The sequence below is a fragment of the Danio rerio genome, chromosome 4, assembly GCF_049306965.1.
Source record: "Danio rerio strain Tuebingen ecotype United States chromosome 4, GRCz12tu, whole genome shotgun sequence".
In the NCBI taxonomy this organism is placed as follows: domain Eukaryota; kingdom Metazoa; phylum Chordata; class Actinopteri; order Cypriniformes; family Danionidae; genus Danio; species Danio rerio.
Window position 1 is genome coordinate 60,457,828 of NC_133179.1, and position 25,990 is coordinate 60,483,817.

At 31.6% G+C, this 25,990-nt stretch overlaps 2 protein-coding genes across 3 annotated transcripts; one reads left to right on the plus strand and one right to left on the minus strand.

Annotated features, from left to right (window-relative positions):
* Positions 1-1,269: 1,269 nt before the first annotated feature.
* LOC108183703 (uncharacterized) lies at positions 1,270-8,204 on the minus strand. Of its 2 annotated transcripts, none has more exons than XM_073948737.1 (3): positions 8,149-8,204; positions 7,653-7,804; positions 1,270-2,976 (listed from the first exon to the last, which is right to left on the minus strand). In XM_073948737.1, exons 1-3 carry the CDS (start codon positions 8,199-8,201, stop codon positions 2,084-2,086), a joined length of 1,098 nt encoding a protein of 365 aa, XP_073804838.1. In that variant the 5' UTR covers positions 8,202-8,204; the 3' UTR covers positions 1,270-2,083. The 2 variants fall into 2 exon arrangements, with proteins under 2 accessions (XP_073804838.1, XP_017211108.3); XM_017355619.4 differs by having other exon boundaries at positions 8,144-8,199.
* A 12,817-nt stretch (positions 8,205-21,021) lies between these two features.
* On the plus strand, positions 21,022-24,311 carry LOC103910688 (uncharacterized). The gene is made up of 12 exons (XM_073948765.1): positions 21,022-21,450; positions 21,527-21,568; positions 21,666-21,862; positions 21,942-22,061; positions 22,130-22,177; positions 22,307-22,387; positions 22,465-22,542; positions 22,679-22,776; positions 23,001-23,061; positions 23,168-23,218; positions 23,318-23,362; positions 23,571-24,311. Exons 1-12 carry the CDS (start codon positions 21,300-21,302, stop codon positions 23,664-23,666), a joined length of 1,068 nt encoding a protein of 355 aa, XP_073804866.1. The 5' UTR covers positions 21,022-21,299; the 3' UTR covers positions 23,667-24,311.
* The last annotated feature ends 1,679 nt before the right edge of the window (positions 24,312-25,990 follow it).

Below are 25,990 nucleotides of genomic sequence, written 5' to 3' on the forward strand. Positions count from 1 at the left end.
TTACACAATTATTAATGTTATTCCTAAAAACATCACAGTATTGATCAGAGGTTTTCTTTCACACTATTCTGTAATGTCCGCTCTTCCATCTTTATTTTTAGAGATACAAAATGTAATAATAAGTTTTAAATGAATATTCTTATTTAAAGGCTTCATCCTAATCAGCTCAGACCTCGTTTATTTTAAAAGAATTTAATTCACAGAAATTAGAAAAATAAGAACAAGTTACATTTCTTTTTTAATTCTCCCCAAAATTAAAGAACTTCAGTTAAAATGATTAATCATGTGTATTCATCAAAAGAATTCCTGAGATTAAAATTTGATACTGAGGAGAACTTGCCAATTTTGTGAAAGTTATTGAAAACACTGAGCATGTTTTCTACAACTGCATATACTCATGTACATAACTTATAATACATAATGTCACGCGCAGAATCCCACAGATTTTCTGCAGATTTTTAGCCCATCATTAATTCTATTTAGTAGAAATATTATATGAGAGACTTGCTTTGTTTACCAGATAAAGTTAATCTAATTGGATTTGCATTTTAAACATTAAATAAAAGTTTAAAAGATATTATTCTTTGTTTCACATATTTAGGATTTAGTTATAATACTCCCAAAATATTTTGGCAGAAATTAACAGATTTTTATCAAAATTCTTTGCAGAAATAGCAAAAAACGTCGACAGATTCTGTCTGGCCCTACACATGACTCATAATACATAGTGCATAATACAGAATGTCTCATGTCAATATCCATGTAAACCCTTTTTACAATAAACAAGTTAAATTTGGTGTAACTAAAACAAATTGTACACAGCATTACCTGGTTAACAACCTTTTATGCTTTGCAAAACATTCTTCATTTATAAATGCAGGTTTTTGGACCTTCTTTTAAAGTGTGACTTTGAGATTATTAGACTCATGAAAGGCCTAATAAAAGTATCCTCTTTCAATTTTTATTTTGCTTACCTATCATTGCTGGTTAGTAATAGTATATATATATATATATATATATATATATATATATATATATATATATATATATATATATATATATATATATATATATATATATATATATATATATATGCAGACAGCATACAATATAATATATTAGTCCACATGAGCAGTACAATATGTATTGCATATTAATAATAATTGGAATTTACAGATAGCTGAAGTCCTTCAGTAGTCTGTTAAGTCCTGGAATTAGCATGTAAGCTAACAAATCAGTCATGTTCTCATTCACAATTGAGACACTGGGTTTCCCATACACCAATTTATTTGTAGTTGTGTGGGAGTTTTCACATGAACATTTCTTTAAGGGAAACTAGTTGTCTACAGAAAGTTTAATTGTCTGAATACAGGAAAACGTTTTTATTTTCTAAAATCAGTCCATCAAAATAAATGTGTAGTGTTCTGAAACCAAAGTCTTCTTTTGTTACCCACAACACATCAAGATTTGATCAAGTCAAAATCTCATAATCTGACACAAATCTGATCTGTTGTAATTGGCAAATGGCATTGTGTAGTCTGATCAGGGCTTTATGGAGTCTGCATCAGTCTCTCACTGTCATTGCAAGTTCACACCAGCCGAGTTTAGGTGGATTTTTATTCACCAACAAGTATTGTGAAACTGCAGACAAAAGCCCAAAATTGGAGGCAAATCGGTGTTTGTTCAAGGGAGTGAAAATCAAACAATGTGAATAATCAAAAACACAATCTAAGAGTGTAGGACAGTTTTCTCTGCATCTCCCCAAACATTTTCTCCTCCCTAATCTTTCTAATTCTCTTTTCAGAGCCGACCATTTGATTGCAGTGTGCAATGTGCACAAATTTGGTTCTCAGTTCATAATAACTTAAAACACATATAGAGTTATTTTGCTTTCTTGCAAAGAAGAAGTAGAAACTCTCACAACCTGGTACATCTTCACCCCTCTTCAGTTATTGAGTTTAAATCTTCAGGTTCAAAAGGTTTCATTCCAGTAACTTGAGATGTATTCAAGAGTTCACACTTGTCCCGAGATGCTATTCCATGCTATCCCGGGTGAGAGCCTTAAGCTCCGCTTGACAAGGCCTCATTTTTTCTCTCCATTGTGAAGCTTCATATGATTGACGAGGCTTCTTTTATGTTTAAAGCCCTTTCCACACTCACTGCATCGAAAACGCTCGCCTGAGTGAATCTTCATGTGTTGCTTTATGGAGTCTTTGCATGTGAGACTCTTTCCACAATGATCACATGTGGTTCCAGTGTGACCATTGGTGTGATTCATGAGCCTAGCTTTGGTTGTGAAGCTCTTTCCACAATGAGCACATGCAAACGGCTTCTCTCCAGTGTGACTTATCATGTGGTGATCGAGTGTGTTTTTACATCTGAAACTTTTACCACACTCTGTGCATGTGTAAGGTTTCTCTCCAGTGTGAATCCTCATGTGGATGGTAAGGTTTTGTTTTTGAGAAAAACCTTTCCCACACTGTGTGCAAATAAAGCTTCTCTCTCCAGTGTGAGTTCTCATGTGGACTTCAAGGTTGCCATTTTGCTTATAACTCTTTCCACACTGGAGGCAAGAGTAAGGCTCCTCCCCAGTGTGAATTCTCATGTGCGCTGCCAAGTTTCCTGTAGTATAGAAGCTTTTCCCACACTTTTGGCATGCATACGGCCTCTCTCCAGTGTGAATTCTCATGTGCACTGTTAAGTTTCCTATAGTATAGAAGCTTTTTCCACACTGTTTGCAGGTGTAAGGTTTCTCCCCTGTGTGAACTCTCATGTGAACATCAAGGTTTGACCTTTGACTGAAACTCTTTCTACACCGTTTACAGCTGAAATTACACCCAGATTTGGATTTCCGAGGTCTTCCGCGTGATGAAGTCTTTTTAGTGAGTGTGGGTTTTTCATCAGTTGTTATTTCTTGGTGTTTTTTTTCTTCCATTTCATTCCATTGATGAGTCTCTTCTTTCAGCACCATCAGGTCTTTAAAAAAAGAACAAAAAAAGTTAACTTTAGTATGAAAGCACAAAGTGGTAAGCATGATATGGATATTTACCCCAAATATTAAAGGGACTCTACTATTTACTCTCCATCATGTGCTTTTAAACATTTCCTTTCTTCTGGAACACAAAGTAAGCCAGCGTTTTTATCACAATATCTTATTTTGTGTTCAACAGAATCAGGAAACTCATCAAGGTTTAATACCACACAATGGAAAGTCAATGGTGAGGCTATTTACATTTTTGGGTCAGAAATACCTTTAAAGAGTTCCTATTATGAACCTTTTTTACAAGATGTAAAGTAAGTCTTTAGTGTTCCTAGAATGTGTCTGACGTTTCAGCTCAAAATCAGATTATATACCTTGCAGAATATTTCATTTTGGAGGTCAGAGAAAAACCAAGCTCTTTTTGTGCCTGTGGCTGTAAATGCAAATGATCAAATGCTCTAGATTACTTATGTTGTGTTCCCTCATGTGCATCTCTTTCTTGGAAAACCTGATTGACACAAATCCTGCATGTTCATAGCAAGTGCGCATAATTCAGCTTATATTTGTGAGTTTGCATTATTGTATATAACTTATGCAAATGTTTTCCGGTACTGGTTTGCAGCTGGACAGGCATCCGCTGTTTAAAGCATATGCTTGATAAGTTGGTGGTTCATTCCACTGTGGCGACCCCTGATGAATAAAGGGAGTAAGCCGAAGGTAAATGAATGAATGAGCTTGTGCAAATGCTTAATGCCATGTTTGCTGTAAATTGAAGTGATGAGAAGATGGCAAGATGACATACTTTGCTACTGGTATTCATTCATTTGTACTTTTGTTTTTGTTTTCTTGCCTTTGTGCATGTCCTGAGGCTTAGCTGAAGACCTACATGATGACATTTTATATACCTGACAAAATGCAGAAATGCCATTTAAAAAAAAGGTTATCTGCTGTTTGTCCAATCAGGGACAGTGACAATGTAAATATACAAATAATATTGTTAACCCGGTGTTTGCGAATGTGAACTGTCTGTTAATGAACACCCAGGATTATTTTATAACCCCAGGTATAGCATGAGCAGTGTGAAACGTATTTACAGGTAACCCAGGATTCTGTTTATCCAGGGTTAGAATGACCCAGGGTTAACAATTTCAAGTGTGAAAATTCCTAAGAATACTCAGCATCAGCTCTCAGAATAGACGTAGTACAACGACAAACAGCAACATATAAACATTCTCAATCATGTCATAGTGACCTGATCTCATTTGCTATTGATTTAAAACTTACAATTCAGTTGCCTATTGGAGAAATGACATGGAATAATAAACGGCTATACATGTTCATGACTATACATACAAAGAAAAATAAGAAAATAAGAAAATATAACTTTGCAACATCAAGCAGCATTAGGCATGGGCCAGTATAAGATTCTGACAGTATGATAAGCTTGAATTAAAATATCACGGTTTTGAGGTACTGAGATTACTGCTCTAAAATATATTATTTTTAAATGTCTGGGTGGCGAGGCAGTGGCGCAGTAGGTAGTGCTGTCGCCTCACAGCAAGAAGGTCGCTGGGTTGAGCCTCGGCTCAGTTAGTGTTTCTGTGTGGAGTTTGCATGTTCTCCCTGCGTTTGCTAGGGTTTCCTCTGGGTGCTCCGGTTTCCCCCACAGTCCCAAGACATGTGGTACAGGTGAATTGGGTAGGCTAAATTGTCCATAGTGTATGAGTGAATGTGTGTGGATGTTTTCCAGAGATGGGTTGCGGCTGGATTGGCATCCGCTGCATAAAATATTGCTGGATAAGTTGGTGGTTCATTCTGCTGTGGCGACCCTGGATTAATAAAGGGACTAAGCCGACAAGAAAATGAATGAATGAATGAATGTCTGGGTAAAAAACAAAAACTTTATATTACAATATATTTTCTTTTGAGTCTTTTTTCTTTTTTTGTCAGGCTAAAAAATTTAAATGAATCATTAACTTCTGCTGTCTTCATTAGTTTCAAAAACACATTTCTTTACGATTAAAAATGACATCTTTTATCTGCTGGAGATACTGTTGTCGTGAAAAAAAAAAAAAAAACTTAGATATACTGTAGGAATGGTACAGAAGAAAATATTGGCCGTTTTAAAACTTAGATTTTTCCGAACGGTATACCTTGAAAGCAGTTATTGTCTCATGCCTAAGCAGCATAACACTGTTTTTATGATGAATAAATTAATTCTTTAAAAAAAAAACTCAAGTAAAAAGACTCCAATGGCGCAGCCTGCTGGTTCGTGAAGAATATGGTCAATACTGACGAATTTTTCACTCAAATGTTTGCATATCATCAGCATGCTGTAATCCATTTCTTAAGCAGAAAAAGTCATTTTTAGACTAGCTTGTTGGCCAGTTGTAGTCAGTGCAATGCTAAACATTTTTGTTCCACTATAATTTGTTCGGTTTGTCACGCGTCATCCCACAGCAACATCATATAGTTTAAAATACTGTACAATGTTTTATAACAATTATTTGGCCCAGATGAAAAATATTTTATTTGCTCTATCAAAAAAATTATATAATTTAATACATTTAATAATACAATAATAAATGAATAATAAAATTAAAATGTTTTAGATATTTCTTTCAAATGATTTTAAATACCGTGTAAAATGGCCCAGATGGAAAATATTTTTATTTGCCTTATCAAAAATATAATAATTTTAATAATACAATAGTAAATGAATATTAAATTTTTTATGTATATATTTTAGATATTTCTAGCAAGATTTAAAATTTTGTGTAATAACAAGCAAGCAATACTTGTATCAACAAACTTTTTTTTCCAAAATAAACTTTATTTAAAATAAAAAAACAAATGGACAAATGTTTTAAAAGTTTTAAAAACTATAATAAACTAAACCTGTGCAAAACACAGGTCTGTCCAGGTCAATGTCCTTAGCAGTAAATACATGAAGCACGTTTAAACAAATGTTATTGTAAGGAAAATAATTAAAGCATTATAATAAATAATTTAAAACAAGTTAAAATGACCTTTTTGAATAATAAGATAAAATTTTTATTAAGTTGGATTGATGGTGATTGTATGGGTTTTGGCCAGATTGGGTAGAAAAACATGAACCTTAATTAAAGACCAAAGGAAAAATGAAGACTTGTTTATAAAAGATTTAAGACCTACAGCACAACATTTTAGTAAATTTAAGACTCCAAGGAAACCCTGTTTAAACACAATAGCCCTGGTCAATAGTTATTATAATAATGATGTAATTCTAATTCAGATACTATCTGTGAGAATTAGTAACAACTACTAGAAACAAGTTTAAACCCATGAAGAAGTTGATGAAAAAAGGGGAATTGTGATCAACGTGACATATGCAAACATATTCCTGTCTTTCAATGAGTGCTTTTGTGCGTTTAGGAGAACTAGGCAGCACACTCAGGGCTGCAAGATGGATTAAATTTAGTATTCTTATTAATAAAATATATCTGAATGAGGATCAGATGACTGAGTTGGTCTTTGAGGCCCCATTTACACTAATGCATTTTCGTTTTAAAATGCATAAGTTTTGCTACGGTTATGCCATCTGCCACACTACGCCGGAGTTTTCGAGTGCCGAAAACGAGCGTTTTGGAAACGCTGAAGAGGCCGTTTTCATTCTGAAATGAAAACGCTGCTGCTGCTCCGTCTCAGTGTGGATGGGGAAAACAGACATCTGAAAACGGAGGCGGGGCTGCCGACATTCGCCTCTCTGATTGGGGCTTTTCCTCAATATTAAGTAGCCTAACACACAGTTTAGTACCGCATCCTCTTCTTGTAAGTTCAGACTTCACAAGTTTGATCAAGGCTGCAGTCTCCCCCTCCTCAGTTTGATATGGAAAACAGACTATACCGAGGACACGGGTAAATCTTCAAAGGGAACAGTGTACTTTATAACTTCATTCACATCATCCTGGCTACGTTGTTTCACTTTCTCAACAATAAAATGTAAACATGATTTAAGGAACTGCCTATTTTCATTTTAATATTAGCAACTTAACAGACAGCAGAAATGCTGAGAGGTTGTGCTGCATTTATGAGCGTCATCTTCACTGTGTGGATATTTATAACAAAACGGAGCCTATAACAACTGCCTCTTTTCAATTTCAGTGAAAATACAAAACGCACCCTCTCTTTTGCTGAATATCAGTTTTAATAATCTATAATAGCCATTATAAAAGTATAACAGACAATAAGTTTATACATTATAGGAAATAAAGGCAAGCGATCTGTCAATATACAGAATGTAGGCTACGTGGTTACATTAATCATTAACTTATCTTTGCGCTTAGCCAAAACACGTTACCTGAGAACAAGTAATAGATTCCAATGACCAAAGTCGGGGAATATGTCGTTAGATAAAGACAACAAGATGAATGAAATCGCACGTTTAATAAATATAGTGAGATTAGATCCTGCGGGAGATGCTTGATGAGCAAGTCCGACGAGCAGAGCTCTCATCTGGGTAGAAATGCTGCATCGATTGCCTGAGAGTGTGTGTGTGGTCAGGTGATGTGCGTTTTTAGTGTTTTGGTGTGGACAGAGAGCTGTTCAGAAACGCTCTGTGGAATGCTAGTGTGGACATCGTTTTAAAACTAAAGCGCACAAGTGTAAAAGGGGCCTGAGAATAAAAATCAACCTGTTTGTTCCTGTGGATCTTCCTGTTTGACTGTGAATGTTTCTTCAATCTTCACATCTTCACTCTCCTCTTTAATAAATGCCATCTTTATAACAGTGTGGAGATCAGTGGATTCTGGAGGAGTTTTTTTCTCTGTGTTTGGACACTTTATCCTGTTTAAAATGAACAAAACAATAAAAATGTCCTGTTTAAAATAAATAAAATTATGAAAAGAAACAAAATAACTTCTCTTTAACACTTAACTACTTAAACAGTTTCTTTATATAAGAGTAATTAACAAAAAGAAATTAGGTAAAACGTTTCTTTAAAACACTTACTACACACTTTACTGTTACTTTATTCAAAAAATAGCCCTCGGTTACTGAGAATAAATTAGTACTACGTTGTATAAAGGGTTAAAATAATATTTCCAACAGCAGTAACATAATTTAGCATCATATAAAAACTAAAACTTTCAATCGGGTTATATCTGTAAACGTTTTAAAACAAACCTTACTCCAGTTGAATTACAGCGCTGACGTGGCGCCGCCTGATGACGTCACACGCCATGCCAAAATAAAAGTCTGTTTTGTTAAGCTTTTTTGCCACTTACTGTTGCAGTCAAGACTAGGGCCAGACGGAATCTGTAGATGTTTTTTGTTATTTCTGCTGAAAATTTGGGTAGACATCTGCGGATTTCTGCAGAATGTTTTTGGGAGTATCCAACTAGAACCTTAATATGGGAAATAAAAATAATACCTTTTTTTACTTTTATTTTATGTTTACAATGCAAATCCAAATAGATTCACTTTATTAGGTAAACAAAGCAAGTCTCTCATATAATATATCTATTAACCCAGATAGCAAAATACACTCGGGCCAGTTCCGGCAAGATTGTCGCCTGCCGGAGACTAACCCCTCGGCCCAACTTCGGCTGCCGGATGCCTGTGGACTCACTGCCGAATCAAGCGGGCCAGATGCGGCGGCCGTAAGCGAGCCGAAGCTGCGCATCCGCGCCGGAATCGGCGCGAGGGTAATGTGCGCTGCGGCCCGGAGCTGGCGCGACTCCGTATTTATACACCTTATAAAACCTTTTGGTATTACATTGGTACTTGATATATGGTATTACAACCATTTGAATTTATATAACAGCAAACACAGGCTATAATGTAAACACAAAGTGTAAGCACTGCGTTTAACCTTTGAATAAAGTGCAAACTGCATACATATTCTGTAACGAAAATAATCAGACAAATGACAAAATAAATAAATGTTAAACGTTTATTAATTGCATGAAAAAAATAGTACTAAATTTTATAAATAATTTTGTAGTGCACAAGAATATCAATATAAAAACAACAATAAAACAACACAATAAAGACACACAGAAAGATTTAAACAAAAAATCTAAAAATTACACACAAACACAGATGTTTTTTTTAAAACAACCCTGTTTTCCCAACAGACTTCAATTAAAAATATGTAAAAAACAGCTAAATTTTATATAAACCCAAATATAGAAACCAATTTAAGATATAGCAAGAAACATCTTAAAAATACCAATGACAATCCGTAAAATATCCAAGTCAAACTTGTAAAAAGTACTGCAGAATTCTGAAGAAACATCTTGAAACATTTTTTAATAAAACATTAAAATAATAATAAACAAACAAATATATATATATATATATATATATAATTGCAGAAGTATAAAGTCAAACTTTTTTTTTAAATAAACTTGAACAAAATCAATTGCACAAACAGCAAGACATGAGTGAGATGATTATACATTTCATATATATACACGTCTTGTGCAATTTTATATTTATAATTTTATTTGTATTACGTTTATTAAAAATGTATCAAGATGTTTCTTCAGAATTTGGCGCGCACACATACATACACATACCATACATATATACACACACACACACACATATATATACATATACATATATATATATATATATATATAAATGCAAATGAAAGAAACAAATTGTTCAAGTATCAGGGAACATCCTAATACACTTAAAATGTTGTTTAAAAAATAAAACAAAATAGTGATGTAGACATTTGACACATTAGCTTTCTCTTCTTTCTTCCTCCATCCCTGTCAGGGGCAAGTTGTAGCTACCTTGTAATGCATTTTTCCACTTCTTTATCAGTGGCGTGGTATGGACATTTGTCCTCACTCCATCTGTGATTAAAAGATAAACAGATAATTAGTAGTGAACAAGTACTAATGTAAAAAAAAAGAAATAATTAGGAAAAAAGTAGGCTACCTACGAAGCAAAAAAAAAAACAATAAAAAAAAAACAAATAAACTTAAAACACTTTGAAATTAGCAAGAGCTTGAACTTACCAGTTTCTTCATTTGTTCAGGCTGCTCCTTTAGTTGATTTTCAAGCTTTTCCAAATCAAATTGGCCAAAGGAAGGTCAAATGTGTTTACATCTGGAATTTCATCACGTCTGTTTTGGTTTTGTGAGAATCAGGCCCAGCTGCTGCTTTATGATGTTGCATGATTTTAAAACTTCAGTCAGTCGTGCTAAAAAAGAAAAATAACAGATTAGTATAAATCAACCTGTAGCTTATTCTCATACAACTTCTGTAAATACAACAGTGGGCTAGACACTGCTGATATTCTCTAGTTGATCTTTACTTTCTAGCTGCATTAAACCTTAACAAATTTAGTGATGTCTTCAATTCTTACAAAGACATCACGAGATGCAATAAGTTCTGTCTTGATCTCAAACTGCACTAGAACAAAGACTGTAAATGTTCATAGGTGTACTGCAGGAGTGTCCAAACTTTTTGGGTCGAGGGCCAGATGCAAAAAAACAAACGTTGTCGCGGGCCAAATTTTACATACATCACACAGACACGTGTGTATATATATATATATATATATATATATATATATATATACAGTTGAAGTCAGAATTGTTAGCCCCCCTAAATTATTAGCCACCGTTTATTTTTTCCCCAATTTCTGTTTAACGGAGAGTTAAACATTTTTTCCACACATTTCTAAACATATTAGTTTTAGTAACTCATTTCTAATAACTGATTTATTTTATCTTTGCCATGATGACAGTAAATAATATTTGACTAGATATTTTTAAGACACTTCTATACAGCTTAAAGTGACATTTAAAGGCTTAACTAGGTTAATCAAGTTAACTAGTCAAGTTAAGGTAATTAGGCAAGTTATTTTATAACAATGGTTTGTTCTGAAGACTTAAGGGGCTAATAATTTTGACCTTAAAATGGTTCATAAAAAAATTTAAACCGCTTTTTATTCTAGCCGAAATAAAACATAAGTCTTTCTCCAAAAGAAAAAATATTATCAGACATACTGTGAAAATGTTCTTGCTCTGTTAAAAATCATTTGGGAAATATTTAAAAAAGAAAAATAAATCAATGAGGGGCTAATAATTCAGACTTCAACTGTGTGTAGATAGATAGATAGACAGACAGACAGACAGACAGATCATAACAAGAACTGCTGCTTAATTGAATGCATGTAATAGCGACACCCGGTGGTTATTTATTGAATTACGTTCATTTTTGTATAGCGGGCCAGATTCTATTGATATTTATAAAAAGCCTCACCGCGGGCCGTAGTTTGGACACGCCTGGTGTACTGGAATGTACAGTATCTGTGCATCTTGATGGTGGTCTTAAGATTTCTGCCATAGTCATTGATGGTGATGGTACTTGTGGTGCTGCATTGATTTCTGAAATCTTCATACCTGCCTTTTATCCAGCCTCTTTGTTCCAAGTAATTTTTCTTCATCATGGTATAGATGTGTCTATACTGTCCTTTAATCAGATACATTTACAAAACAAAACATCACTTTAGTATAGTGCCAGGTCAAAACTCACAGGTTGTAATAGATCAATGACATAATGTTGACAGTATGTGTTTAAAATAATTGCACACAAACCTGTTCTGTCTTTAGATGTATGACAGGCGATAATCATCCTCATCTGTCTACCAGTCAGAAATCACAGTTGGGTTGGATGTTGGATGTTTGAGTCGAGCTTCCTCATATGCATCTATAATGAAACATCACATTGTTGTTAACCTCCCGTAAAGAAAAGTTCAAATCCTAAAATACTATCAAAGTTAATTAATGCATATAATACCTATAGTGTAAATAATCAGTACACAGAAGGTTGCACAAGATTTATTTGGAGATTCATGCAGAGTGACAGCCTTATGAATCTGAGACATAGATTTGTAAGATGGTCAAGCACATGCATTATTCTGTACCCATGAAGATTAACCTACCATTGTGAAAAATGTTTGATGATGATAGCCAATAACAATAAACCATTTCAGCTGTTTGTGAAGCAATTAGTAATGTAACGTCTGAAAAGCTCAATCTATGTTGAAAATATATCAGCAGTTAACAGCTTATAATGGACTTTTAGCACACAACTATAACATGCCTATTCACGTTCAAAAGAGTGTGCCATTGACTTCTATGGTCGTGATGTGCTGCATAATGATCTCACTAACCTTTGTTAAACAAGAACAATAAGACTTAACCAACAACTATTGTTACCCATTCATTTAAATCAGAATTTATCACTGTCAATAACATAAAAAAAAATCAAAATCTGCTTTAAGACGTTCAGTTTTACATTAACTGACCATTACAGCTTGAACAAAAGATATAATTGATTCACATAGGCTAACACATATGAATTAAAGTGCACACTAATATATTTCTCTTGGATAATTTAAAGAGAATAGTAAACAGTCGAGTTTCGATCATTTTTCGTGACTAACTGCATAAACAAGATAAACAATAATATTTTATTAATCCAAAACGATTAGTTTTTATTTACACATAATCACAGAATTAATACTGTTGGATAAGTATACGCCTGTACAATGATTTTTTTCAACATCCACGGTACTTTATAATGTTAAATCAGGAAAAAAACACGTTTTGCCATGTTAGCGTTAATGGATTCGTCTACAGAAACTTTCTTTAACGCAAAGTTAGCATACACACAAATTCGTTTCATGTTTCTTTAAAATAATTAAAATAGTGTTCAGTTACTACACACGTTACAATCTAACATTGTGTAAAAGGAAAAGGAACTTTCAGACGTGTTTGTAACTGTTAGCGTTAGCATACATTAGCTCCAGTCGTGTTTCTTAAAGCAAGTTACATTTCGTATCAAACTGTTTTAAATTACTAAACGCTGTTACAACCAAACACCGTGGAAATGTTTTAAGCTCTAAATTCGCTAATTATACAGTACACAAGCAGTAAAAAGCTTACCTTTCTGACCGGAATCCACATGGAATCTTTGAAAAATCAAACTTTTTCTTCTTGTGATCTTCGTGCCATGGTGGTTAACAACCAGCTTGTTGGAGCATTACCGCCACCGTCTGGATTGGAGTTTGGATCATGAGTTTAGTCACGCATGTGTTTATTATGAAACCAACTTCTGCTTTAAAAAAAAAAAAAACAGTCAGCACAGGAGCGTGCTATCTCAAAAATAAGCGAATTTTACATAGTTTTTCTCTAGATGACATGTATAATCTATTTATAAATAATATTGTTTTGTTTGCGTCTAAACATTGAGACCATCCACACTAAATATTCTTTTTTTTTTTTTGCTATCGTACCATGAATATTTTCTCAAATTATCATTAAACGTGGAGCTAACAGATTACTAGATAAAATAAGAACTTAATCGGTTGCCATCAGCCGAGTCCTTGCCAGAAGCGGCCAGGACTCTACAGACAGACTCGGACCGGATATGGTTGACCGGAATCGGGCCAGTGCTTTACAGCCGCATCACAGCCGCATGTGCGCGAGCGAGCTGCGGGCCGCACTCGGCCCGGATAACACTCGCCGATGCCGAGTCGGAGCCGGAGGCGCCGGAGGGCAGCCGAGCTCGGGCCGATTACTGCCTGCTATCTGGGCACTGGGCCAATACTAGCATTTGCCATATCTGTTGTACGGTTTAGGAAGTTCTTGTAACTCAGAAAACAGCACTTTAGGATCCCTACACCATATTGCATTCAGACGATCTGGTGCGTACACCTAATGACAAAACAGCTTCTCTGAAGATTTTTCCATTGTCATGTCTTTTTGACCTAAGGGTATGAACCTAGCTTTTTGAAAGTCACAATGGATTGTGCTGAAAATTTTCATTTTTTGTGATTTTTCAAAAAATTTTCATTTTTGCGATTTTTCAAAAATATGTCATTTTTTGTGATGTTTCAAAAAATTTTCATTTTTTGTGATTTTTCAAAAAAATTTCATTTTGTGTGATTTTTTGCGATTTTTCAAAAAAGTAAATTTTTTCGATTCTTCAAAAAATTTTCATTTTTTGCGATTTTTCAAAAAAATTTCATTTTTTGTGAATTTTGCGATATTTCAAAAAATGTTAATTTTTTGCGATTTTTCAAAATTGTTTCATATTGTGATTTTTTGCGATTTTTCAAAAATTTTTCATTTTTTGCGATTTTTCAGAAAATGTAAATTTTTTTGCGATTTTTCAGAAAATTTACATTTTTTTGCGATTTTTCAAAAAATTTTCATTTTTTGCGATTTTTCAAAAATTTTAAATTTTTTTGCGATTTTCAAAAAATTTGAATTTTTTGCGATTTTTCAAAATTTTTTCATTTTTTTGTGATTTTTTGTGATTTTTCAAAAAATTTTAATTTTTCAAAAAATTTTAATTTTTCAAAAAATTTTAATTTTTTGCGATTTTTCAAAAAATGTAAATTTTTTGCGATTTTTCAAAAAAATGTTCATCTTGTGATTTTTCAAAAAAATTTTCATTTTTTTGCTATTTTTTGCGATTTTTCAAAAATTTTTAATTTTTGGCGATTTTTCAAAAATTTTACATTTTTTGTGATTTTTCTAAAATTTTTCATTTTTTGTGATTTTTTGTGATTTTTCAAAAAAATTTCATTTTTTGCGAATTTTCAAAATTTTTTAATTTTTTGTGATTTTTCAAATAAATTTATTTTTTTGTGATTTTTCAAGTAAATAAAATTTTTTGTGATTTTTGCGATTTTTGAAAAAATTTTCATTTTTTGCGATTTTTCAAAATTTGTTCATTTTTTGTGATTTTCCAAAAATGTTTCATTTTTTGCGATTATTCAAAAAATTTCATTTTTTGTGATTTTTTGCGATTTTTCAAAAAATTTTCATTTTTTGCGATTTTCAAAAAATTTCATTTTTTGCAATTTTTCAAAAAAATTTCATTTTTTACGATTTTTCAAAAAAAAAATCATTTAAAAAAAATCAATTTTTCAAAAAAATGTCATTTTTTTGCGATTTTTCAAAAATTTTAAATTTTTTGTGATTTTTCAAAAAAATTTCATTTTTTTGTGATTTTTCAAAAAATTTTCATTTTTTGGGATTTTTCAAAAAATTTTCATTTTTTGCGATTTTTCAAAAATTTTTCATTTTTTGTTATTTTTTGAGATATTTGAAAAAAAATTTCATTTTTTGGGATTTTTCAAAAAATTTTCATTTTTTGCGATTTTTCAAAAAATTTTCATTTTTTGTTATTTTTTGAGATATTTGAAAAAAAATTTCATTTTTTGTGATTTTTTGCGATTTTTCAAAAAATTTTCATTTTTTGCGATTTTTCAAAAAAAATTCATTTTTTGTCATTTTTCAAAAAAATGTCATTTTTTGCGATTTTTCAAAAAATTTTCATTTTTTGGGATTTTTCAAAAAATTTTCATTTTTTGTTATTTTTTGAGATATTTGAAAAAATTTTTCATTTTTTGCGATTTTTTAAAAAAAATTCTTTTTTTGTGATTTTTCAAAAAAATGTCATTTTTTGCGATTTTTCAAAAAAAATACATTTTTTGCTATTTTTCAAAAAATTTAATTTTTTGCGATTTTTCAAAAAAATATATTTTGCGATTTTTCAAAAAAAATCATTTTTTGCGATTTTTTTTGCGATTTTTCAAAATTTCATTTTTTTGCGATTTTTCAAAAATTTTAAATTTTTTGCAATTTTTCAAAAAAATTTCATTTTTTGCGATTTTTCAAAAAATTTTCATTTTTTTCGATTTTTCAAAAAATTTCATTTTTTGCGATTTTTCAAAAAAATTTATTTTGCGACTTTTCAAAAAAAATTCATTTTTTGCGATTTTTCAAAAAAAAATAATTTTTTGCGATTTTTCAAAAAATTTTATTTTTTGCAATTTTTCAAAAAAATTTCATTTTTTGCAATTTTTCAAAAAGTTTTCTTTTTTTGCGATTTTTCACAAAAATTTTCATGTTTTGCGATTTTTCAAAAAATTTTCATTTTTTGCGATTTTTCAAAAAATTTTCATGTTTTGTGATTTTTCAAACAATTTTATTTTTTGCAATTTTTCAAAAAATTTTCATTTTTTGTGATTTTTAGCGATTTTTCAAAAAATCTTCATTTTTTGCGATTTTTCAAAATTTTTTTTATTTTTTGCGATTTTTCAACAATTTTCATTTTTTGCGATTTTTCAAAAAAAAATTATTTTTTGCGATTTTTAAAATTTTTTCATATTGTGATTTTTTGCGATTTTTCAAAAAAATTAAATTTTTTGCGATTTTTCAAAAAATGTAAATTTTTTGTGATTTTTTGCGATTTTTTTTTTAAATTTCATTTTTTGTGATTTTTTGCGATTTTTCAAAAAATTTTCATTTTTTGTGATTTTTTGCGATTTTTTAAAAAATTTTCATTTTTTGTGATTTTTTGCGATTTTTCTAAAAATTTTCATTTTTTGTGATTTTTTGTGATTTTTTTGCGATTTTTCCCAAAAATTTCATTTTTTGCGATTTTTCAACAATTTTTCATTTTTTGCCATTTTTCCAAAATTTTTCATTTTTTGTGAATTTTCACGAATTTTTTTTTGTTATTTTTCAAAAAATTTCATTTTTTGCGATTTTTCAAAATTTCATTTTTTGCGATTTTTCAAAAAATTTTAATTTGCGATTTTTCAAAAAAATTTCATTTTTTTATTTTTCAAAAAAATTATTTTTGTGATTTTTGTGATATTTGAAAAAATTTCGATTTTTTTGTTATTTTTCAAAAAATTTTCATTTTTTGTGGAATTTTCAAATTTTTATTTTTTGTTGTTTTTCAAAAAAAATCATTTTTTGCGATTTTTTGTGATTTTTCAAAAAATGTTCATTTTTGTTATTTTCAAAAAAATTATTTTTTGTGATATTTGAAAAAATTTCAATTTTTTGTTATTTTTCAAAAAATTTTCATTTTTTTGGAATTTTCACAAACTTTTATTTTTTGTTGTTTTTCAAAAAAAATCATTTTTTGCGATTTTTCTAAAATGTTTCATTTTTTGCGATTTTTCAAAAATTTTTAATTTTTTGCGATTTTTCAAAAAATTTTCATTTTTGTGACTTTTTGCGTTTTTTCAAAAAAAATTCATTTTTTGCCATTTTTCAAAAAATTTTCATTTTTTGCGATTTTTCAAAAATTTTTCATTTTTTGCGATTTTTCAAAAAAAATTCATTTTCTGCGATTTTTCAAAAACTTCATTTTTGTGATTTTTTGCGTTTTTTCAAAAAAAATCATTTTTTGCCATTTTTCAAAAAACTTTCATTTTTTGCGATTTTTCAAAAAATGCTCATTTTTTGTGATTTTTCAAAATATGCTCATTTTTTGCGATTTTTCAAAAAATGTTCTAGTTTTGCGATTATTAAAAAAATATATTTTTTGTGATTTTTTGCGATTTTTCAAAAAATATATTTTTTTGTGATTTTTCGCGATTTTTCAAAAAAATGTATTTTTTGTGATTTTTTGCGATTTTTCAAAAATTTTTCATTTTTTGTGATTTTTTGCGATTTTTCAAATATTTTTCATATTTTGCGATTTTTCAAAAAATGTTTATGTTTTGCGATTTTTCAAAAAAAATTCATTTTTGTGATTTTTTGTGATTTTTCAAAAATTTTCATTTTTTGTAATTTTTTGTGATTTTTCAAAAAATTTTTATTTTTTGCGATTTTTCAAAAAATGTTCATGTTTTGCAATTTTTCAAAAAAAATTCATGTTTTGCGATTTTTCAAAAAATTTTCATTTTTTGTGATTTTTTGTGATTTTTCAAAAAATTTTCATTTTTTGTAATTTTTTGTGATTTTTCAAAAAATTTTAATTTGCGATTTTTCAAAAAAATTCATTTTTTTGTTATTTTTCAAAAAAATTCATTTTTTGTGATTTTTTGTGATATTTGAAAAAATTTTGATTTTTTTGTTATTTTTCAAAAAAATTTCATTTTTTTGTGGAATTTTCACAAATTTTTATTTTTTGCGATTTTTCAACATTTTTTAATTTTTTGCGTTATTCAAAAAATGTTCATTTTTTGTGATTTTTTTGCGATTTTTTAAAAAATTTTCTTTTTTGCGATTTTTCAAAAAATTAATTTTTTGCGAATTTTTAAAAATTTTTACTTTTTGTTATTTTTAAAAAATTTTAGATTTTTTGTTATTTTCCCAAAAAAATCTTTTTTTGTGATTTTTCCAAAAATTTTCATTTTTTGCGATTTTTCAAAAAATGCTAATTTTTTGTGATTTTTCAATATGCTCATTTTTTGCGATTTTTCAAAAAATGTTCTAGTTTTGCGATTTTTCATTTTTGTGATTTTTTGCCATTTTTTTTTTTTAAATTATTTTTTGTGATTTTTTGCAATTTTTCAAAAAATTTTCATTTTTTGTGATTTTTTGCGATTTTTTTAAAAATTTTGATTTTTTGTGATTTTTGAAAAAATGTTCATGTTTTCCGATTTTTCAAAAAATGTTCATGTTTTGCAATTTTTTTAAAAAAAATTAATTTTGTGTGAATTTTCAAAAATGTAATTTTTTTTAAATTTTATATTTTTTATTTTTTGTGATTTTTTTATTTTTGTGCTTTTTCAAGATTTTATAATTTTTCGTGATTTTTCTTGATCTTTCAAGATTTTTTCATTTTTCAATATTTTTCGATTTCTCGAGATTTTTCGTGACACTGAAGCGGTTCCAGCAGTACATTCTCAGCAAAGAGATAGGCTTTATTTTATTTTTTAAATACTTTTTTAAAAATATATATCATGCTGGCAACATTTTAATGCAAACTACAACTTGTAACTCACAGAAACCCCCAAAGGACAGGCCTCTTCCTGCAGTGGCGGCCAGCTCCAGCTCATCGGGTTCTAGAGGTGACGGTGGATGAGCAGATGATGCGCTACTTGTGAAAAAACCTCAATGCTTTTGAAGCACAAGGTGCACAGCAAATTCATTGGTGTTCAATTTTTAAGTGTTGTGGTAATTCAGAGTGAAGTGTCAAAATTCTAGAGTTATATAAAGTGTCATACACTAAAGCTTCAGCAGCTCTTTATGACACACAGACATCAAGAATCAGGATATGAACCTCAACCATGGTTGCTAAAAAGAAAAAAGCTGCATATTTCATGCTGGGTGCCAGCATAGTACAAAGCTCCCAGCATGCATTGCATCATAAATAAATTATGCAGCTTTATGTTGTTACAATCTCTTTCTTTTTATTTATTTTGTGTTGTGTTTGGGAGGTAATATTTCAGTAGTTTTTTTAATTGATTTTTATTTTTTTTGTTTGTCACCATTATTGAGATTCAAAGACTAATTGTTGATGTCTGTGTGTTTTTAAGTGCTGCCATAGATCAAACATTCACATTGTAAATCATTCTTTTAAAGTCATTAATTGTTAAAGCTTCAGTGGTTTCATTTATGTATTTTATTTATTTCACACACATAACTAATGTGACACTGAATTAGAAAACAAGCAGGAGAAGATGGCTTTGATATCATAGTTAATCTCTTCAGACTGACTCTTACATTTTCTTTTGAATTTTCATGCTACATGTAAGAATAGTGTGATTAGCACTAATAATTATAGCATCCAAATAAAAAAAAAATTTTATAGCAAGAAGTTGAAGAACCCTACTAAAGCAGACTCTGTCCTCCATCATGGTGACTTCAAATGAACAACAGAAATTTCATAAAGAGCTTTTGTTCACATGACAGAATTAAAGCCAAAGCTCAGTAATAAGTGAAGCTCCATGATGAGTTGTTTAATGTGATGAGTTGTTTTAAAGATGTTGAAAATAAAAATAAATTTTATTGTGTAATTTGTTAATTTTTTTTATTCATTATTATTTTATTTAAAGTTTTATTCTCAGTTGATTTCATCTTTGGTTTTGGCTACTGCTGCCAGTATTTTGATATACATTTTACATATATTTTACACAATAAGAGTTTGCTAATTAACACTCTCTGAGTGGTAATTTTTTTAAACACTTTCAAAAGTGTTATTTTAACACTTTTTATAGTGGTTCCCATATAAACACTGAGGGAGTGTTAATTTGAACTCTAAGGTAGTTAAATCTACAATCTAAAATTTGCAGTGTGTATAACCCTTTATTATTGTCTTTAATTGTTTATGTACCATAGCATAATCAATTAAACACAACATCAAAACACTGTGCTGATGAGATTGTCTTCTTGCTGCTTTGACACTGACTTTTGCCTATCTTGTGTTTTTTTTTTGTCCTTCTTTAGCAGTTGAGGACAAAGGCGGTCTGCCGAAGAAACCACTCAGCTCCTCTGAAAGACAAGGTATATCACATAATCAATGTCACTTATTAACATTTATTCATACTGTTGCAGCATGAAGTACAGTTGAGGGCGCTCCTGTGAAATATTTATTCAAGGTAATGGAGCAAGGACATTTTCACAGTACTTACGATAGTATATTATCTTCTGAAGAAAGTTTTATTTGTTTTATTATTTATGTTTTTCTATTGGCTACAGAACAAACAGTGTTAAGCTAGTTAAGCCTTTACTTTCTCAATCTGAATATGGTAGCACTTCAGTATAATAGTCCTTTAGTTAATCAATTTACTAACACTAAGTGTCACCAATCTTGTGCCGCCTTTATTAATATCAGTTCAACATTAATGCATTATTAAAATCCAAAGTTGTGCTTGTTGACATTATTTCATGCACAGTGCATTAATGAACTAACGTTATTTAACTTAAACATTAAATCGTTAACAAAGATGAATGAATACTGTAATTAATGTATTAAACTTCTAAGTCATGTCAGTAAATGCATTAACTAATATTAACTAATGGACTATTACTCTAAAGTGTTACCTTAAAGGGTGACACTTTACAATAGAGGTTGGGCTGTCATCATGTGTCCTTGTGGCATAGTTTACAGTATAAAATGTAATCTGCGAGCAGAAAGTCCACGGGATTTTGCAGATATGCTTCTGTCTTGGAAGCATCTGCCAAATGTTGTTATTTATGACTTTGCCCGTGGACTGTCCACCCACACAAATTTGAGGCAACCCATAACTTTCACACCTTTCGAGGGAAGGTTACTCGAACCAACCACTGAAAATATTGCAAAAGCAAAATCAGGAAAATTACAGGTAACTCTGCCATGGCTCACTGCAAAAAAGCAAAGTCCAGATCCGGATGGTCATCCAATAACTGGTTCTGCAGAACACTATGTTCTGTATGACCGCTTTCACGAAGACAACACAAAAGATCCTCGTGATTCACTGAGGAAGCTTCGTCTTGTGCCTCAACTAGCTGGCAAAGTTAACAGTCAGGCTGCAGAACAGCTTTTTTCAAAGCTAAAGAAAAATAACTACTTTATGAACATGGCATTGCCATCCACACATGTTTTCCTCATGCGAAACATCATCCACCATTACAATGTCAGAAAAAACGAGAAACGTCTTCATGACATAAAAAAGGAATTCAACACAAACATTCACATGAATGACCACAGCCAGATTGTGTTAGGTAATGTTTCCCTTACTTTGTAACAAATACATCAATATATCCATAACTGTACTTATGTGTATATTTGTATTTATAGAAAATCCATCCTCCACAGAGAAATGCATGGACATGTCACTTGGTAATTTGACTGTTCTTTCCAGTTGCTCAGTGTCAAGTTTCTGTTCACTAATTATTATGTGTTATTTTCTAATTTTGATGCTTTAATGTACTCTAAGGACCACTGACAGCACTGCCAGAAAATATTGTGACTTTACAAACGACCGCTGCATCACCAGGCATAACATCAGTCACATCTCCTCTGTCATCAGTACCAATTACAGAAAAAACAGCTTGTGAACCTACCACTCTTCTGAATTTTTTGGAACCTACTAAGCCTTGGGAGAGGGACTGGCATCCATTACAAGAGAAACTAGTGAACAATTACCATTACATACAAACGCACACACACACACACACACACACACACATATTTATTGTTATTATTATTACAGCTTGATTATGTGCTGGACCGAAATCGCCCTGGCAGTGAAATAATTGTGAAGGAGGGGCAAGTGTGCCTTATTCGAGAAGAATTTTGGAGCCTTGGATTGTTGAGGGACATGGACTCCCATGTAAGCAGTCTGTTTTTTTATTATAACTTATTTTTAATTAAAAACATTGATTTAAGTATTTATTGCAGATTGGAAACGCCTGCATGAAGCTTATTTGTGAAATGGCTCGACAAATTGTATGTACTATAAAACATAATATTTATATAGATTGTTTTAACTTGATCCAAATTTAAAAAAAAAAAACAATTTCTAAACTGTGTGAAAATGTTCATGTCATTGTCAACAGTTTCTTTTTATTCATGTAGGGCAAGGACATATACATTGAGGACTTTTATGTTGTCTCTGTGTGGAAAGAAACTCCTAACAACATTGTTAATGGATTACCGGTGCGTGTATGTACTGTATTTACTGTGTGAGAAGTACAAACTAAATTAAACGACATAACTGTCCTGATCAATTCTAGGAAGATGCAGACTTGAAAGACCTGTTAGCCTTTCCAGCATGGACAAATGCCAATGGACCAGACCACTTGGTTGTCTGTGTAAGAAAATATTGAAATGTCTAGTGCATACAATAATTGGTATTGCAATGTGTGTGTTTCTAAAATAAAACACTGAAAAATCTTGGAAGAAGCAATAATGTTCAAATGAAATATTTTTACACCTTTAACATTGTAGATAATGATGCCGCTTCGAAGAGAGATGGTGTTCTTAGACTCTCTGTACGCAGAGCATGAATCAGGATTTGGAGATGAGGAATACAGGGCAATTTTTAGGTCTATCAATAAACTAAGACGTTTCAGCCTTTATGTGATATATGGCTACGTTCCTATAGCCATTTCTATTTATTTCCTAACCGTGTAGTTCTGTCACTTTTGGCTACGTTCCTATAGCCGTTTCTTGAACTTCTGGCTATGTTCATCTAGCCTTTTTTATGCATGGTGTTCTAGAGTTGAGGTGAGCTGTAATTGTTAGTATTACTACTATGTTTTGTTTACAGGAAAATTTCTTACCAAGTGGATCATGGGACATGGTCTGAAAAGACTGGATATGATTTTCCAGTGAGGAATCAACTTAAAAAATATATATATATTATTTGGCTTTTACAACAATTAAATTTTTTGTACATTATTCTAAAATAAAATTGATTTGCTTTGCCTATTTTAGGCTTTGCCACGTCAGACAAGAGGGAATGATTGTGGTGTTTTTGTACTCATGGTAAGATATAAATTTCACTATATATTGACTATACTATACTATAAATTGATTTAAAGATTTTGTAAACATTGTAAATGACTGTGGCTTCTCTCTTTTCAGTACACCCTCTCAATGGTGTGTGGCATTGGGTTTCAACTCCAGGAGGTATTATTTTATTATTTATGTAACTTTATTTTGTTGGTGCTTTTCTTAATCATAGCTAAAATGTAACTATTTTAGTGTATATTATCTTGCTTTCTTCTAAGCAACATATCTTTTAAAAAAAGGGGCATGGTTATTGCAAGCACACCCAACATCATGTATTAACAAAAACATGTTGGTTAACTGTCAGACTAAACAGTCTTTCTTTCAGATGGATATACCTATCATCCGTCAGTGGTGGTGCCTTCTACTCATGGAACAATTTCAAATTGATGGGTATGTCAGTAATTATTTATTTTTCTTGTAAATCTGTAAAATTAAAAATTTATATTGTGTCAATACAACAACTTGTAACATGAATAACAAAACATACTTAAAATCTCTTTTACCGGTGACCAGTATGTCACCGACTCGGTCCCAGTAACTCCCCTCGCTGGCCAGCAGAGGCCACCATCTCCGGACTTTTAGCATTACGTAATCCATCTACACTGATTGCGCATACACCTGATTGGAATCTGGCTAATGACCCACGTACCTCTTATAAGCCGCACTCAAACACTCGTTCAAGGCGAAGTCTTGTTTAGCCCCGGCCAGCATTTCTGAGCATTATCTCCAGCCTGATCTCCTGTGCACGACTCCAGCCTGTCTCTTACTTTGCTTCGCCTTCTGCCTGCCCACGACCCACGCTTGTTATACGGACTCTGACTCTCTCTCTGCCTGCCCACGAACCACGCCTGTTATACGAACTCTGATCCTTGCTGCCTGCCCTTGAGCCAAGCCTGCATAACGGATCCTGGTTCTCGCTCACTCCCTTCCACTCATGCCTGGTAACTCACTCTGTGTCTGTTCATCATCAGTCTTGATACCCATACTACTACTGTGGATGTGTGTGTGCACTCCGGTGCATATTGTGTGTTTGAGTGAAGTTGTGATTAATAAATACTGCATAATGGATCCCTCCGTGTCAGTCTCCTCGTTACACGTAATTATGGATTTTGTCTTGTCTTGTTATTAAAAGCTATGGGCACAGATTTGCTTTCTGGACTGAGGAGGCAAGAAGTGTCTTGGATGGAAAGATTCTGCTCCTTTTTAGGGTGAAAAGAAAAACCACATCCAATCTTCCGGCACATGTCCAAGCAGTTCAAGATCGGGAAAGGAATGACAAAAGATTAGTGGACTTGATTATCACATCAAAATCAGCAGAGCAGCATTTGGTGGTATAGATGGTTCCACTTTAAATTACTCCTCTAGACTCTGAGTATGGTTGACTTAAATATAGTCAAGTGACAATTTAACTATTATTTGCCAAATATAATTAATTACTTGTGCATTTACATATGAAATATAATTTCCTTCTATGGCCCAAAGGATATACTCGGTGGGAAAAGGTCAAATTGGTTTCCACTAAAACCCCGTTCTCAAGTGCCTGTCTACATTGAGAATGAGCAGTCCCAGTCAATCATTTGTGACTATATCAGAGGAATTCTTAATAAAACCAAAACACAGCTGACCTTAAATGATGAGGTGGAGTTCATTTGTGGATGTCTTCTCCCAGAGGTAATCACAAAACATGTATGTACATGAGCATGCTTATGTTCTGCAGTGTGTGTTTTATTTTATTAATTGGTTTATCTGTATGTTTGTACAGGCCATAACTTATGGCATTTCCGAGTTACAAGGCTTGTCTTGGCAGGAGGCTGAAGATGTCTTCCTCCAGGGCCCCATTTATCACGCAAGGTATGTTTACATTTTTTTTTTGTACAAAAGCTGTTAAGTTTTTATGTTAAACACAATTTCTGACAACAGCATTTTTTTTTTTTATTTTAGTGAAGTTGAGAAATTTAACAGAAGAATTGCTCGAGATATGAAAAATCTCCCCAACAAGAATTTAAAGCATTTTATTTTATATGTAATAAATACATTAATAATCCAAGTATTGTTTTTCACAATTTTTCTCAGCATTTTTTACAGCTCGATGACTTGTAGGACCTCATGAAAATTTATAAAAAAATAAAGTTTGGTGTGAGAAAATTACTCCGAGTACTATCATTTATTCTGTGAATAATAAGATAATGTTCATTCCCTCAACTCAATACTAAAGAGTTTGATAAATCCTTAATGATCTAAAAACAAAAAACAACAACAAAAACAATAAATGACTGAAAATATTTGAGTAACTGAACAATATCTATTTACAAATACAGTTAATTAAAATACAACAGACTTAATGCATTAAATTATAATCTAGTATGTTTAATATTTTATATAATAATGTATTCAATCATAGTGCAATAATTTAGAGTAGAAAAATAGTGTAATTTATAAATCAATGAATTCAGGTTAGGCAATTTTTCCAACAGCAGGTGGCACTGTCTGAAAAAACGATAGGTCTGGAAGTGTTGGTCTGAGCGAGCAGGTCTGAGCGTGCGGTTGGGTCTCGGGGCCTGCAGCTTCATAATGTTGCCACAGAGACTTAGGGAATGGTCACCTACAGTGGTAGAAACGCGGAACTTTGTCTAGACACTGTTAACTGTGATACCTTCCCTACCCATGACAATGTTCTGCTAAATCCTGATTTTATCTTGTAACGCTGGACAGAATGTGGCCCAGGATCTTTGTCCAGTGCACGTG

What these genes read in the sequence shown, in the direction of transcription:
- LOC108183703 (XM_073948737.1), bottom strand. Translation starts at nt 8,201, where the DNA reads ATGGCGTGTGACGTCATCAGGCGGCGCCACGTCAGCGCTGTAATTCAA. An exon ending in AGCGCTGTAATTCAACTGGA is followed by an intron (nt 7,805 to 8,148) that starts GTAAGGTTTGTT and finishes CATTTTAAACAG; the next exon opens with GATAAAGTGTCCAAACACAG. An exon ending in AGATCCACAGGAACAAACAG is followed by an intron (nt 2,977 to 7,652) that starts GTTGATTTTTAT and finishes CTTTTTTTAAAG; the next exon opens with ACCTGATGGTGCTGAAAGAA.
- LOC103910688 (XM_073948765.1), top strand. Translation starts at nt 21,300, where the DNA reads ATGAACATGGCATTGCCATCCACACATGTTTTCCTCATGCGAAACATC. An exon ending in CCACAGCCAGATTGTGTTAG is followed by an intron (nt 21,451 to 21,526) that starts GTAATGTTTCCC and finishes TTGTATTTATAG; the next exon opens with AAAATCCATCCTCCACAGAG. An exon ending in ATCCATTACAAGAGAAACTA is followed by an intron (nt 21,863 to 21,941) that starts GTGAACAATTAC and finishes TTATTATTACAG; the next exon opens with CTTGATTATGTGCTGGACCG.